Source organism: Microcaecilia unicolor, chromosome 11 (assembly GCF_901765095.1).
Source record: "Microcaecilia unicolor chromosome 11, aMicUni1.1, whole genome shotgun sequence".
Taxonomy (NCBI): domain Eukaryota; kingdom Metazoa; phylum Chordata; class Amphibia; order Gymnophiona; family Siphonopidae; genus Microcaecilia; species Microcaecilia unicolor.
In genome coordinates, this window is record NC_044041.1 from 201438137 (window position 1) to 201452613 (window position 14477).

Below are 14477 nucleotides of genomic sequence, written 5' to 3' on the forward strand. Positions count from 1 at the left end.
CCTCCTTTTTCAGCCGACATGGAAATCCTCATGTTCCTCCTTGCGCTGTCTATGCTGCTTGCCTTGATCATATCTTTCGTATTGGTTGTCTACTTCAAAAAACACCTCAGGTAAGTTCATGAAATAAGACCCAGTGCTTTTTATGTTCACAGTAGAAGGTCTTCAAGGTGCTCACGTAGTTCACATCACTGCACTAAAACCATGGTGTCAACAGGTTTACACCGCAGAACAAGATGTATTCGTTACAGGTTATTATAGATAAATTATACAGATCTATAATTATACTGCAATAATACTGTAATTAGGCAAGATATTAATGGTTTGAAACCACAGTTATAGTCCACACAGGGCTATTATTACATTCCAGCTGCACTGTAACTGCTCTTCCTTTACTCAGTGTTTATTAAATGTAGGTGTCGATATGCAAAAGAATTTATGCAATTAACATCAAGTATTAACCAGATCATCCTTTTGCGTTAAATGTATTTTTTTTATTTATTTATTGCATTTGTGTATCACATTTTCCCACCGTATGGCAGGTTCAAGGTGGCTTACATATTGCTGAAAAGGCGGTTGGTTACTTGCCATTCTTTGTATTTGTTTAAATATTTTTACTGCTCTAATTGTCTGTTGCTTACGTTTGACTTATTCTTTCTGTACACCACCTTGAGTGAATTCCTTCGAAAAGGCAGTAAATAAATCCTAATAAATAATGACACTGAAATGATGGTTCAGTTCAGAAAATGTAACGAGATTGTCAGGTGGAGCAAACACGGTTGACATTGCATTATTTCCAACCACAAGTATTCCGTGTCCCAAGCCAGAAGTGTAAAAAAAAAGTATCATACAGAGACATTAACCCTTGGATTCCAGTGAAAAGGAACTTTTGTCTAGAAATCATGATGCTTCTGCAGAGCTTATTAGGATTAAAGGAGATATCAAGAAAAGCATTCTGAGGGGCATATTTCAAAGCACGATATTCACCTTTTACTAAGGTGCACTAACAGATTTTGCATACGCTAACAATTAGCGCACACTAAATGATAAGACGGCCAGAGGTCTATAAAATACTGAGTGGAGTGGAACGGGTAGACGTGAATCGTTTGTTTACTCTTTCAAAAAACACTAGGACTAGGGGGCATGCAATGAAGCTACAAAGTAGTAAATTTAATATGAATCAGAGAAAATGTTTCTTCACTCAACATGTAATTAAACTCTGGAATTCATTGCCAGAGAATGTGGTAAAGGAAGTTAGCTTAGCAGGGTTTAAAAAAGGTCTGGCCGGCTTCCTAAAGGAAAAGTCCATAGACCATTATTAAAATGGACTTGGGGAAAATCCACTGCTTATTTCTGAGATAAGCAGCATAAAGCGTTTTGTACTTTTTTGGGATCTTGCCAGGTATTTGTGACCTGGATTGGCCACTGTTAGAAACAGGATGCTGGGCTTGATGGCCCTTTGGTCTGTCCCAGTGTGGTAATGCTTATGTACTTATGAATATCATGGGTGAGTTATCATTTAGCATGCGCTAAATCTGTTAGCACGCCGTAGTAAAAGACCTCCTAAGTTAACTGAGTGAGTACTGAGAACTGTTACAGCTGCAAGACAGGGCTATTGTGAGACAGGAGCCCACAGCAGGTTCACCCTCCCATTCTTCTGCCAGGCTTTTGCACTGAAACTCATGGTTTGCTTTTACACCCACTGAAAGACCTCAATTGGTGTCTCCTTTGTTGTGTGACCAACAGAATGAAGAAACGCTTGTGGCCTAGTGTCCCTGACCCTGCTAACAGCAGTTTAGGAGAATGGATGCCCACGAAATTACAGGAGGTAATGAGAATATACAGTAAGCATAGCTAAGTGGTGTAGAATGATTTTTTTCTTGGTTCCAAAAGACTAGGGGACACTTGAGGAAGTTACATGGAAATACTTTTAAAACAAATAGGAGGAAATATTTTTTTTACTGAACGAATAGTTAAGCTCCGGAACTCTTTGCCGGAGGATGTGGTAACAGCGGTCAGAGTACCTGGGTTTAAAAAAAGGTTTGGACAAGTTCCTGGAGGAAAAGTCCATAGTCTGCTATTGAGACAGACATGGGGAAGCTACTGCTTGCTCCGGGATTTGTAGCATGGAATGTTGCTGCTATTTGGGTTTCTGCCAGGTACTTGTGACCTGGATTGGCCACTGTTTGGAAAACAGGATACTGGGCTAGATGGACCAGTGGTCTGACCCAGTATGGCTACTCTTATGTTCTTATGTTCTATGATTTCCATGTAAAACTTCTTGAACAGGCAGTTACGTTTGTGTACAGAAGCTTCACAATTTAAACGTAATTTGAAGACCTCTTCATTTGTTGAGGCATTTCTGTAATTTTAGATTCAAACAGTGACAAATGAAGTGGTTGCAACAATATCTCTCTATATAAAAAGCAACACCAACGTTCTATGAAGCCTCCAGCCGGAAGTGTGAAGGGGGCGAGATATCCGGTTTCCCTATGAGTGTCTGCCCCGCCCTCTCTGTAACACAGTCAGTGAAGGAAAACAGCAGAGCACGAAATCAAATCGCTGGCTCTGTAACAGTGAAGGACTCAGAGGGGGGGAGGGGAGAGAGGCCAGAGGGCAGGGACACACACACTCCCACATGCACACAGAAGAAAACATTGCTAGCCCCCGTTTCATTTGCATCAGAAACGGGGCTTTTTTACTAGTGCTGTATTATTAGCAGTGCCGTAGCGAGGGCTAACGGCACCCGGGGCGGGTCACCGCTGCGCACCCCCCCCCCCGGGTGCAGCATGGCGTGACCCCCCCCCCCCCCCCCCCCGGAGTGCAACCCCCCCCCCCGGACCGCATTGTTACCTGCGGGAGGGCCGATCCGCCCCGAGTGCACGTCACTCGGAGCTGCGTCGGCCCCGCTGGTTCCCTGCTCTCTCTGCCCCGGAACAGGAAGTAACCTGTTCCGGGGCAGAGGGAGCAGGGAACCAGCAGGGCTGGCACCCCCCGAGCGCGTGCACCCAGGGTGGACCGCCCCTCCCGCCCCCCCTTCCTACGCCACTGATTATTAGTAGACAGTGTGGTTTTTTGGGTGGGGGGGGGTATTTGTAATTTTATGTATTATTTGTCATTTGTATTTAATGTATATTTTCTCTGTATTTTGTAAACCGCTTAGATTTAAGCAGTACAGAAGTTTAGAATAGAACTAAATTATACCTGCGTTGGGGAGGGGGGAGGAGGTGCTCCTGAAGGTGGCTTTTAGGACTGAAGCAATGCAAATACTGTATGTTTACATTTTCCAACCTAAGTGTGTCTTTTTAGTTGAAAAATACATTTGTGGAGAAAGGAGGTGCCGATGGTGCAGGGCTTTTTTTTCTCGGGCAATTTTAAAAGTGAAAACTGACGCAGACTTTGTGCAGGGAGTTTGAAAAATGCCCTTAATAGAGAGGAAGGTGGTAGGAAATTGGGGATGGGCAGCATGAATCCATTCTGCCTTTACTACTACTTATACTACTACTTATTATTTCTATAGCGCTACTAGATGTACACAGCGCTGTACACTTGAACATGAAGAGACAGTCCCTGCTCAACAGAGCTTACAATCTAATTAGGACAGACAAATAGGACAAATAAGGGATAAGGACAAAGAGTAGCAAGATTCCGGAATACCAAAGAGTGGCAAGATTCCGGAATCCCAAAGACTACTATTACTACTACTTATCATTTCTATAGCGCTACTAGACGTACGCAGCGCTGTACACTTGAACATGAAGAGACAGTCCCTGCTCCACAGAGCTTACAATCTAATTAGGACAGACAAACAGGACAAATAAGGGATAAGGACAAAGAGTAGCAAGATTCTAGAATCCCAAGGAGTAGCAAGATTCTGGAATCCCAAAGAGTAGCAAAGATTCCGGAATCCCAAAGAGTAGCAAAATTCTGTGCAGAATCCTGAAGAGCAGCAAGATTCCGGAATCCCAAAGACTACTACTACTACTTATCGTTTCTATAGCGCTACTAGACGTACGCAGCGCTGTACACTTGAACACGAAGAGACAGTCCCTGCTCCACAGAGCTTACAATCTAATTAGGACAGACAAACAGGACAAATAAGGGATAAGGACAAAGAGTAGCAAGATTCCGGAATCCCAAAGAGTGGCAAGATTCCGGAATCCCAAAGACTACTATTACTACTACTTATCATTTCTATAGCGCTACTAGACGTACGCAGCGCTGTACACTTGAACACGAAGAGACAGTCCCTGCTCCACAGAGCTTACAATCTAATTAGGACAGACAAACAAGACAAATAAGGGATAAGGACAAAGAGTAGCAAGATTCTAGAATCCCGAGGAGTAGCAAGATTCCGGAATCCCAAAGAGTAGCAAGATTCCAGAATCCCAAAGAGTAGCAAAGATTCCGGAATCCCAAAGAGTAGCAAAATTCTGTGCAGAATCCCGAAGAGTAGCAAGATTCCGGAATCCCAAAGACTACTACTACTACTTATTGTTTCTATAGCGCTACTAGACGTACGCAGCGCTGTACACTTGAACATGAAGAGACAGTCCCTGCTCCACAGAGCTTACAATCTAAATGCCTTTCTGGAGCATGCCATTATTTACTCCTCCAACAGAATGGTGATCTTTAGGTGATATTAATCCTGTTTCATATACAGAGAGAACTGTTGACAGTGCATCGTGTGTCTGTACAGTTGCTTTCTGTATCTCTCTATAGCCTTCTAATCATGTGAATGAGCCAATGGTCAACTTACCAGCCCAGGCATTGGTGCTTCACTTTACCTTTACCTTAAGCTCAGATTTAGGAGCAGCTCAGAGTCTTGATAGCTACAGGCTGAAGTATCCTCACCCACTTAAAAGGAGCCTGATAAGTACCTGAAGATAAGTCCAGTAGTAAATGAGAAGTATTTATATATTAAATCTGTTTATACTCCACAAAACTGGTGCCAACCCATTCCATGCAGGTCATAAAATATCGCACGTGATATCAGCTAGTCAGAAACCATCACAAATTATGGACAAAAGATAACATTAAAACATCTATAGCATAAAACAGATAATTGAAATAATTAAATAATGTAGCGAGAGCAGTACAGGCAGCTCCTATATTTATAAACAGAAAATCAGATATGTGTTGTACAAACTCTGGCTGATACTGGTCTCTGTCCTGATGCTGGAAACATGCTTCATTTTTATTGTGAATTGGGGCGATAGACTTTCTTCTGTGTGCATTACAAAATATAGACAGCCTATAACCTTCTTCTTTCAATTACTTTTCATAGGGAAATATACAGTTCCCAGTCACACCGGAATCCAACCCCATCATCACTTCCAATATCACCATCCTGGAGAGAGAAATGGTTAAGAAATCAGCACCAGCAAGAAAAGGAGACACTGGTGGGGGAGACCTCAAAATATTCCCAACAAGTTCATTCCAGCTGAATGATAATGACAGACGTAATAGATCCATCTCTCCAAGTGTCACCCACATGAGAGAAAATGCACAACTTCCATCCTACGTGAATACATCTAGCACCGTTCAGTATGCAAAGATCATTGTAGATCCCTACAGAGGTCAAAAAGTTCCAGTACCTCTCTACCTAAGGTCGGACTCCACCCAGCCTCTCCTTTGCGATATGAGCCCTAGTCCTAAGGCCTATGAGAATCTGTGGTTCCTTGAGGGAAGTCCATACTTTCGGGAGGATACAGACTTCCAAGAATGTGAGGTGTCTCTGATGGACTTCCCGCTCCTGCAAGAGCTGAAGATCCAAGGGACCGAGGCCTTCAGCAACTCCCATAACTTCAACACACTGAAACATAACAGAAATTGAAGGACGGTTTAACTATTGATCTAAAGAATACGCCTACGGTAGCATTGCAGTCCAGAGATATCACCACTTTATATTACAGGCAGAGATCATTTTATAGTTAAAGGCCAGAGCTGATCACTGGTGCTGAAACCAAAAAAGAAACAGGTTGTCCTCCTCAAGTTAAATTTGAAAAAAAATATTCCAAAATATATGAACCTTATCTTAGACCTTTCATAACATTTCTCGTCAGTAGCCACACTGCATTTAAAATTAATTCTTCCAGAAGCTGAAAGTGTTTTTTTCCATTGTCAATTCAAGGCCAAAAGCATCAACTGAAGTACTAACCAACTCTCTTTAAGGACAGGTGACCAGTGTTCTGCTCTGTTCAATGATGGAACAGAACCAGCAACACAGGGGAGTACTAACCATTTGGGCAACTGGGCAGTGCCTGAGAGCCCAGAGGATCTGAGGGGCCCTGTGCCACCCCCCCCCCCCCCCCCCATGCATACTACAGCCCTCCGAGCCTCAATGTCCCCCCAGGCCTATTTTGAAGGACCCTGGTGGTCTAGTGGCCTCTTCGGGGGCAGAAAAAACCCCACTCCTGCCCACTGTGCTTCTCTGTCCGGCACTGCCACGTCTTCAAAATGGCTCCTAAGACTTCCTATGGCAGTTGAGACTCAACAGCCATTAAGAAGAAGCAACGTTGCCAGGTAGAGAAGCGTCAACAGGCAGGAAAGAATGGGGCCGGGGGACTGTAGTATGCAGGGGTGTGATGGAAACAAAGGGGGTGGGGAAGAGGCCTGGGGGGGGGGCCCAATGACCCCTTCTACCCGGATGCCCAGATCACTGTCAGTCTGTCCCTCGTGACAGACCCAGGGAAGGAGCCAAAAGAAGAACATTCTTCCCTCTCCCTCCCCTTCACCCCCCCCCCAAAAAAAAATGTTTCCCACATCTTTCAGACACCAACAGCAATATCCAGGATCCCCACATCACTCTCAAACCCAGCTGTAGAGCACCAACCACAGCGAACCCGAAACCCTCAACAGTTTCAATCATGCAATTTCACCGTAAAACCACTGTGAACATGTTTCCACATTCACTGCACTAAACCACGCACCTTTTCAAAGCAAGTTGTAGAAAAGCAACTCTCTGCTCTACTTGTGACTCCCACGGAGCACAAACACGGACTGGCAGCTGTCTTCTCATGCACCTTCATATCCACGAGGAATGGACAATTTATTATCTTTGCATCGTGCACCTCATTGGTTTAAGCTAATCCTCTCCTTCGCTGTCTTTACTCCACGACACTATTTGCTGTATTCGACCGGTTTGCTATAACAGCGAAGACGTTTGATAGCGTTTCTCCCCTTCTGAGGGAGCATCATTGCCTCCCAATTTAAGTTCATGTACATTTTAAATTGCGCATGTTGATTGACAATATATAGAGCGATGGGAAAAGATGAAACCAATATAGCAACGAATTATATACTCTTTCCTTTAAATCAAACCCTCTTTAGAGAAACAACTCTCGAAAAGGCAACAAAAATGGAAGGAAAAAGCCTCAATAGAGCTCCAGGTATTACAAACCCTTCGGAGCTGGAGTTATCATCGTCGGCATAAAAAAAACCTTCCTTATTTTACCATTATCACATTTTATTTAATGTTCCACAAATACTTCAAAATGCTGTAGTTATCAAAAATGCTTAAACAGGAGTACTTATCTTAACAGTTTCTCTGTCTGCTTCAAGAGGTCATGTAGGGAGTCATCTCAATCAATAAAAATATTTCTTCAAGTCCCACAGTGACAGTGGCCAGCGTTTCGCAAGGCCTGCTTCAGGATATAGGGGTACTTTTACTAAGGTGTGCTGAAAAATGGTCTGCGGTAGTGTAGGCATGGGTTTTGGGCATGCGCAGAATAATTTTTCAGCGCATCTACAAAAAATGCCTTTTAAAAAATTTTTGCCGAAAATTGCCGTCCGTCCATTTTGGGTCTGAGACCTTACCGCAAGCCTTTGGCCTAGTGGTAAAGACTCATGCGGTAACCGGGCGGTAATGGTCTACGCGTGTCAAATGCCACTTGACGCGCGCCAGAAAATAACAAATATTTTTCAGATGCGCGCCAAAATTGAAATTACCGCAAGGGCCACGCTGTAACCGAGCAGTAACTCCAATTTGGTGCCTACGCGGCTTAGTAAAAGGGTCCCTTAGTCACCTGGGATTGGCAGCCACCCGCTGGGCTGGTTGTTACATAGGAGCAAGATGCAACGTCACAGAAGTGAGTTTAAACCTGCTAGGAGATAACTTCCCTTGGCACCTCAAGACAGAATTCTCATTCCTCCACATCTTCCATGTTTTCCTCTGACTGCTCAGGGGTAATGCTTCCAGACACTTTTCTTTGCCGATAATGATACCTCCAGCTCCGAAGGGTTTGTAATACCTGGAGCTCTATTGAGGCTTTTTCCTTCCATTTTTGTTGCCTTTTCGAGAGGTGTTTCTCAGACAAGCAGGGACTGTCTCTTCATGTTCAAGCGTACAGCGCTGCACACATCTAGTAGCACTATAGAAATAAGTAGTAGTAGTAGTCTTTGGGATTCCGGAATCTTTGTTACTCTTTGGGATTCCAGAATCTTGTTATTCTTTGGGATTCTAGAATCTTGCTACTCTGGGATTCCGGAATCTTGCTACTCTTTGTCCTTATCCCTTAGTTGTCCTGATTAGATTGTTAGCTCTGTGGAGCAGGGACTGTCTCTTCATGTTCAAGTGTACAGCGCTGCGTATGTCTAGTAGCGCTTTAGAAATAAGTAGTAGTAGTAGTAAAGAGGAATACTTTTGGTATGATTTAAAGGGAAGAGTATATAATTTGTTGCTATACATCTAATTAGATCATAAGCTCTGTGGAGCAGGGACTGTCTCTTCATGTTCAAATGTACAGCGCTGCGTACGTCTAGTAGCGCTATAGAAATGATAAGTAGTAGTATACACCTAGAGCTAAGACGCTAACACTGTTTACGGAATCTCACCATTTGCTTTTTCCCCTAGTGTTCGGAGTGAAATTGGAAAAACGTGTTAGCTTTTTCCTTCTCAGATCTAGCTGCACAGTGTTGGAATTTCTGCCTTTTCAAATTTGATTAGAATCTCATTATATGTAGTCTCAGGAATTGAAACTTTTCTTTTTCAGGCATATTATAAGTAAAGATTATATTGGGGGGTTTTTTAGTTGTAATTCCTAGATTTGTCAAATTGTTTTTTTATCGTAATCTGCACTAGACGTGTTTTAGGAGAGCAGCGGAATATAAATTGTTAATTGTATCATATTATACTGTATTTGTCTTCCAATGTTGTAACTTTGTGCCAGTACTGTTGAGAGATTACGGACTTGCAAGTTAAAGAATCAGATTCTGATGACGATGTTGAAATGGTTCAGTAGCCAATTTTTAACAGCTTCCTTTCCCACCAATAAGCTCGGTGGGGTTTGATAGAGTGGTAGTATGTATTGTGAAGAGGGGTAGGTTTTAAAGAAATTGCTGTTCCTATGCATATCAGTATACCTCATTGCTTCCAGTCAGGTTACAGCTAGCGCAGTCTGCAACTCTCTCACTCAGGGATCCTTTTACTAAGGTGCGCTGAAAAATGGCCTGTGGTATTGTAGACGTGTGTTTTGGGCGCGTGCAGAATTATTTTTTAGCGCACCTACAAAAAAATACCTTTTTTTTTTAATTTTTGCCGAAAATGGATGTGCGGTAAAATGAAAATTGCCGCACGTCCATTTTGGGTCTGTAGACCTTACCGCAAGCCATTGACCTAGCAGTAAGGTCTCATGCGGTAACTGGGCGGTAATGGTCTATGCGCGTCGAATGCCACTTGACACAAGTAGCTGCCGTGCGCCAGAAAATAAAAAATATTTTTCAGACATTCGTAGCCGACACGCCACCAAAATTGAAATTACCGCAAGGGCCATGTGGTAACCGGGTGGTAACTCCAATTTGGCGCGCATTGGGTGCGTGTAGGTACCTACGCGGTTTAGTAAAAGGGCCCCTCTGTTAAGCCAAGTTCACTTTGTACACTTGTCTTAAATACATTTCTGTTTTCTACTAACTTGTTAACATTTTAAGGGAAAAAATATCAACATGCAATGTATAAGTTTCATTCTGTGCTATGAATTATTGTTGAATACTTGTAGCTATTTTGATTGTTCTTAAATCCTTAATATAAAGCCCGGAGCTCTCACTGAGATACCTGGCCATAGTCCGCTTTGTCCTTCACTGGGGTAATTTGGTTTAAAGCATTTTGAAAGGTGACCCTAAATCAGGGCGTTATCGCACTCATGCAGAACAGCTCAAGTGCAGACTAAACAAGGTACGTGGCATGTCTTAATCTAAATTAGGGTATAAAATTAACTGGTAGATTAACACACGTATAAGAAAGCATGTTTCAGACTATGTACACAGGAAGACAATTTTCAGAAGGTATTTATTTTTTATGTGACTGAGGCACAGAACTAAGCAGTTTACAAGCTAAAAACACAAAAAAACGGAAACGAACTACAAATTCAAACAGGATTGCTGGGGAGAAACAGGCGAGACAACCAAACGTAATACAACCAAAAGGTGAAGATACATGAGAGCAGATAAAGAAGGAAGGGTAGGTAAGGACAGAGGAAAGGAGACAAATGGGTTAAGAAAAACAGAACCACCCTGAACAAATATTGATTTACCCAGGTAAATTGGTTATTGGGGAACTGCCCCCCCCCCCCCCCCACCCTTCACTTACATTGGTAAAAGTATGAAGACAATCTACAAAAGGTATGCAGGGTGGGAATGGAAAAAACTTGCAATGATTAGATTTTTAAATCTATGCATGCTTTTCTGAGGGGTAAAAGCTACCTGCAGAAAAAAAATCTCTGGCTGCACTTTTTTTCCCAAGTCATTTTGGTGCAATGTTTATGGGGATCACCATTCTTAAGCATTTGAAGTATCTCTAGAGCTCACATTTGACATTTTACAGAAGATTTCAGCACCATTAAAATGTATTACTCTCCTTCAAAATCAGTAGATCCACTGTAAAAACTTTGGATAATCATCCAAGAGGATATGCTGGAAATTCGGGCAGCAGAAGCTAGGGCTATCAACATTGGGACTTAAAAAGAAGGATCATGAATAAGAATGGAAGATATGTATGGAAGAGTTAATGGAAAGAAGGATGACTGACAAGGGTGAGAAGGGGATAAAGATAAAAGGTAGAGGTACAGGAAAAAATTGGGTGTGTGGGGGTGGGATTCTTGAACCCCCCTAAGCCACTGATACAGAGCTGCACTACAGAGGAAATTGTAGTTAATGTTGAAAAGTTACATTTAAGAAAAAGGTTTAAAAGATAGTTGAACATAAAGCATCCAGCAGGACAAGAGAGACCGATAGCCTGTTAATAAAAGAGCGTTTGGTAGTCGGAAGGAGCTAGGTAGCACAAAGTATCCTCTGAAGTGTATAATTGTCATTATGTTCTCGCTTGATTTTGCCTCTGGTTAATACTGAAACTGAAATTTAAAAAACAAGGAACATAAGAACTGGCATACTGTGCGTTGAGTGCCATGCAGACCGTAGGTATATAGTAAAGGACAACTGAATTTCGGGTTTGGTTTCGGCACCAAAACCAGCCCAAAATCCAAGTTTGGATTTCAGTGGAAAATGCAAGTGCATTTTTGGCTGAAACTAAATTTTTCCCTCCCCCCCCTACCACAGCGAGTCTTCCAGCCCCTGGCCCCCACCACCGCCACTATCCACCACCTGCCCCCCCCCCCCCCCGAGATTTGGGCCAGACTACGACTGGATTTCCACATGCAACAGAAGTTGCACTATCCGGGGGTAAGTGCTTAACGTACTTTAGTAAAAGGGACCCTAAATTGGTTAGTCATTGTGCCACCTGCCTCTGTTAATAGCACCACTAAGGGAAAGGGGATGAGACTTGATACACTGCCTTTCTGTGGTTACAATCAAAGCGGTTTACTTACTTATTTTGTACCTGGAGCAATGGAGAGTTAAGTAACTTACTGAGAGTCACAAGTTGCTACAGTGGGAATTGAACCCAGTTCCCCAGGTTCTCAGGCCACTGCACTAATCACTAAGGGGTCATTTTACTAAGCCGCGATAAGAAGTGACCTGCAGTAGCATAGGTGCGTGTATTGGGTGCGCGCCAGGCCAGTTTTTACTGCATCTACAAAAAAAATGGCTTTTTTTAATGGGATGGGAAAAGGGCCTGCATTAAAAATGAAACCATCTCGCTCCCAAAACTGGCCTGAGCCCTTAACGCCACCCTTTGATCTAGCAGTAAAGGCTCACAGGCTACACGCATGGTAACCGGTCGGCGCGCGTAGGAGGAAATAAATAATTGATCCACGTGTTATGGGCATGTGCCAAATCCGAAATTACCGCCAGGAGGGTGACCTGGCCTGGCGGTAGTCTCATTTGGGCGCATGTTGCACACACATAGAGCCTACCGCGGCTTAGTAAAAGGGCCCCCAAGCTACTCCTCCACTCCAGTGGAGAGCTGAGGCCAGGCCTGGCTTTGCACTCTGGGATTTGTAGTCTCTGCCTAAGCCTGCAGATACCAGAATGCCGCAAGACTGTACCTTAACTTGCATCCTTGAGTTGGGTCATCAGAGCCTGGTTGTCTATTTGTGTTTCTTGCCACTCTTTTCATCTTTGGGTGCAGGAGGCATCTAAACTCAACCGATCCTGACCCCCCCCCCCCCGCCAACAAAGCGAACTAACCAAGGTGAAAACATCTCAACTAAGGGCACTAGCAAGCCTTTTTGAAGATGGCCGCTTAACTTGAGATCTCCTCACCCCTGAGAGATAAAAATGCTCCATTTGCTGTTCATCAGGAGTGATCTCACTGCATTATAAGGGGAGACATGATAAATCTCACATTGAAGCAGACTTTGTAGGTCTGTGTCTGTATATGGCAATCTAGTTTAAGATAGGCTGGAAAGGGTTTCCTGTCTTGAAATGTTTTATTAATTTATAATGATACAGGGATAAGAAATGGCTGGAAAGGGTTTCAATGACAACATCAGTAGCTAGAACCGAGGTCAGTGCTGGGCAGACTTTTACTGTCTGGGTCCCGCAAATGACAAGATGGATTTGGATAGGCTGGAGTGGGCTTTGACGGCAATTCCAGTAGGTGGAACATAAGGACAGAGCCAGGTGGAATTCTACGGTCTATGTCCCAGAAATGCCAAAGAAAGACTCCTGATAAAGTATATAATATCACATTCATTGTTGATTTAATCATGAATTGATGACTGTGACTGTTGGGCAGACTGGATGGACTGTTCAGGTCTTTATCTGTCATCATTTACTATGTTACTAAAGAACACAAAAAAAAAATTGAAAAAAAGTTGGGTTAACCAAATATATTATCCCTCTCATAAGAAATCTAAAAGAGGAGTTGCTGTCCCAGTCCCAACTCTGAATTTTCACTGTGACTTCTCTTGGTCAGATAATGAGGGAAGATTTGTTTTAATCAGAGATATGCTTAATAATTCTAAGGTAACACTCTTGAATGTCTATATTCCACCTGAACATACACAAAATTCACTAACACAATGTTTCTCAAAAATAAAAATGGAAAATCAGGGAGAACTCATACTTGGAGGGAATTTTAACTGTGCACTGTCTTCTATTGATAGATCACATAGCACAGTCAAACCTAGCAAAACTATAAATACGTTTAAAAATCTAATTCAAGATCACAGGCTTTTTATGTCTGGCACCAATTTCACAGAGGAAAAAGAGATTATTCTTTTTCTTACCCACTCACAAAACTCCTACTCGCGTATTGATTTCTGGTTTCTATTACTGCCCTCAATGAACAAAGTTACTAAAAGCAATATCTGAAATATAATAATTTCAGACCATGCACCAGTGATTTTAATTCTAAAAGAATTTAAAAAACCAAAACTCTACTGTGGAGTATAAACAGACCATTACTGACCAACCCAGAATTCATAAATCTGCTATTAAAAATTGGCAAGAATATTTGACTTTTAATAAATCCCCTAATATTTCTTCAAGTACAATATAGGAAGCAGGAAAGAGGTCACAAGGAAAAAGCGCATAAAAACAAGCCATTGGAATGTATGGGAGGCCAGCGTTCTTAGTAGACTGGCCACAAAGACATCCCAGCAGAGCAATGGGGCACCGCAGTGAACTTCACATAAAAGATCCCACGTATACATATCACTGTTACCTCCTTATATTGTATGGTGAGCCCTCCAAAACCCACTACACCCAACTGTACACCACTACAATAGCCTTTATGTCTGTAGGTGTCAATGTTTTGTGATACTTTATTTCAAGAATTCAATAAAATTTATTAAAGAAAATGTCTCAACTGGTAACGGCAGGCCACAGTGCCTCCCCATTCATTACCTGCGCCAGCGTTAAGATGGCAGCAGAAGCACCACCAAGGAAGTTTGATAACAGGAGATGGCATGAGCCTAGTTTGCCCATTTTGTGAGCTGAAGCTAGTAGGTGGAGCTTGTCACCCTATCAATCTCATTGTTTTGGGTGTACTAAGATAGTGGCAGCTGCATTGGGGAGAATTAAAACCTCCTTGGGTGGAGTGGGTGGACACCAGCTTCAGCCTTGTAACATCATGCCGCCTCCTG

At 42.7% G+C, this 14477-nt stretch overlaps 1 protein-coding gene across 2 annotated transcripts in view; it reads left to right on the forward strand.

Moving 5' to 3' along the window:
* CSF3R (colony stimulating factor 3 receptor) overlaps positions 1–6583 on the forward strand; it is a 47024-nt gene extending 40441 nt beyond the window's left edge. For both annotated transcript variants that reach the window (XM_030218487.1, XM_030218488.1), the window contains exons 14-16: positions 14–110; positions 1744–1825; positions 5285–6583. In XM_030218487.1, the coding sequence (XP_030074347.1) occupies positions 14–110; positions 1744–1825; positions 5285–5833 (728 nt within the window). In that variant the 3' untranslated portion in view covers positions 5834–6583. The remainder of the gene's footprint in view (positions 1–13; positions 111–1743; positions 1826–5284) is intronic.
* The last annotated feature ends 7894 nt before the right edge of the window (positions 6584–14477 follow it).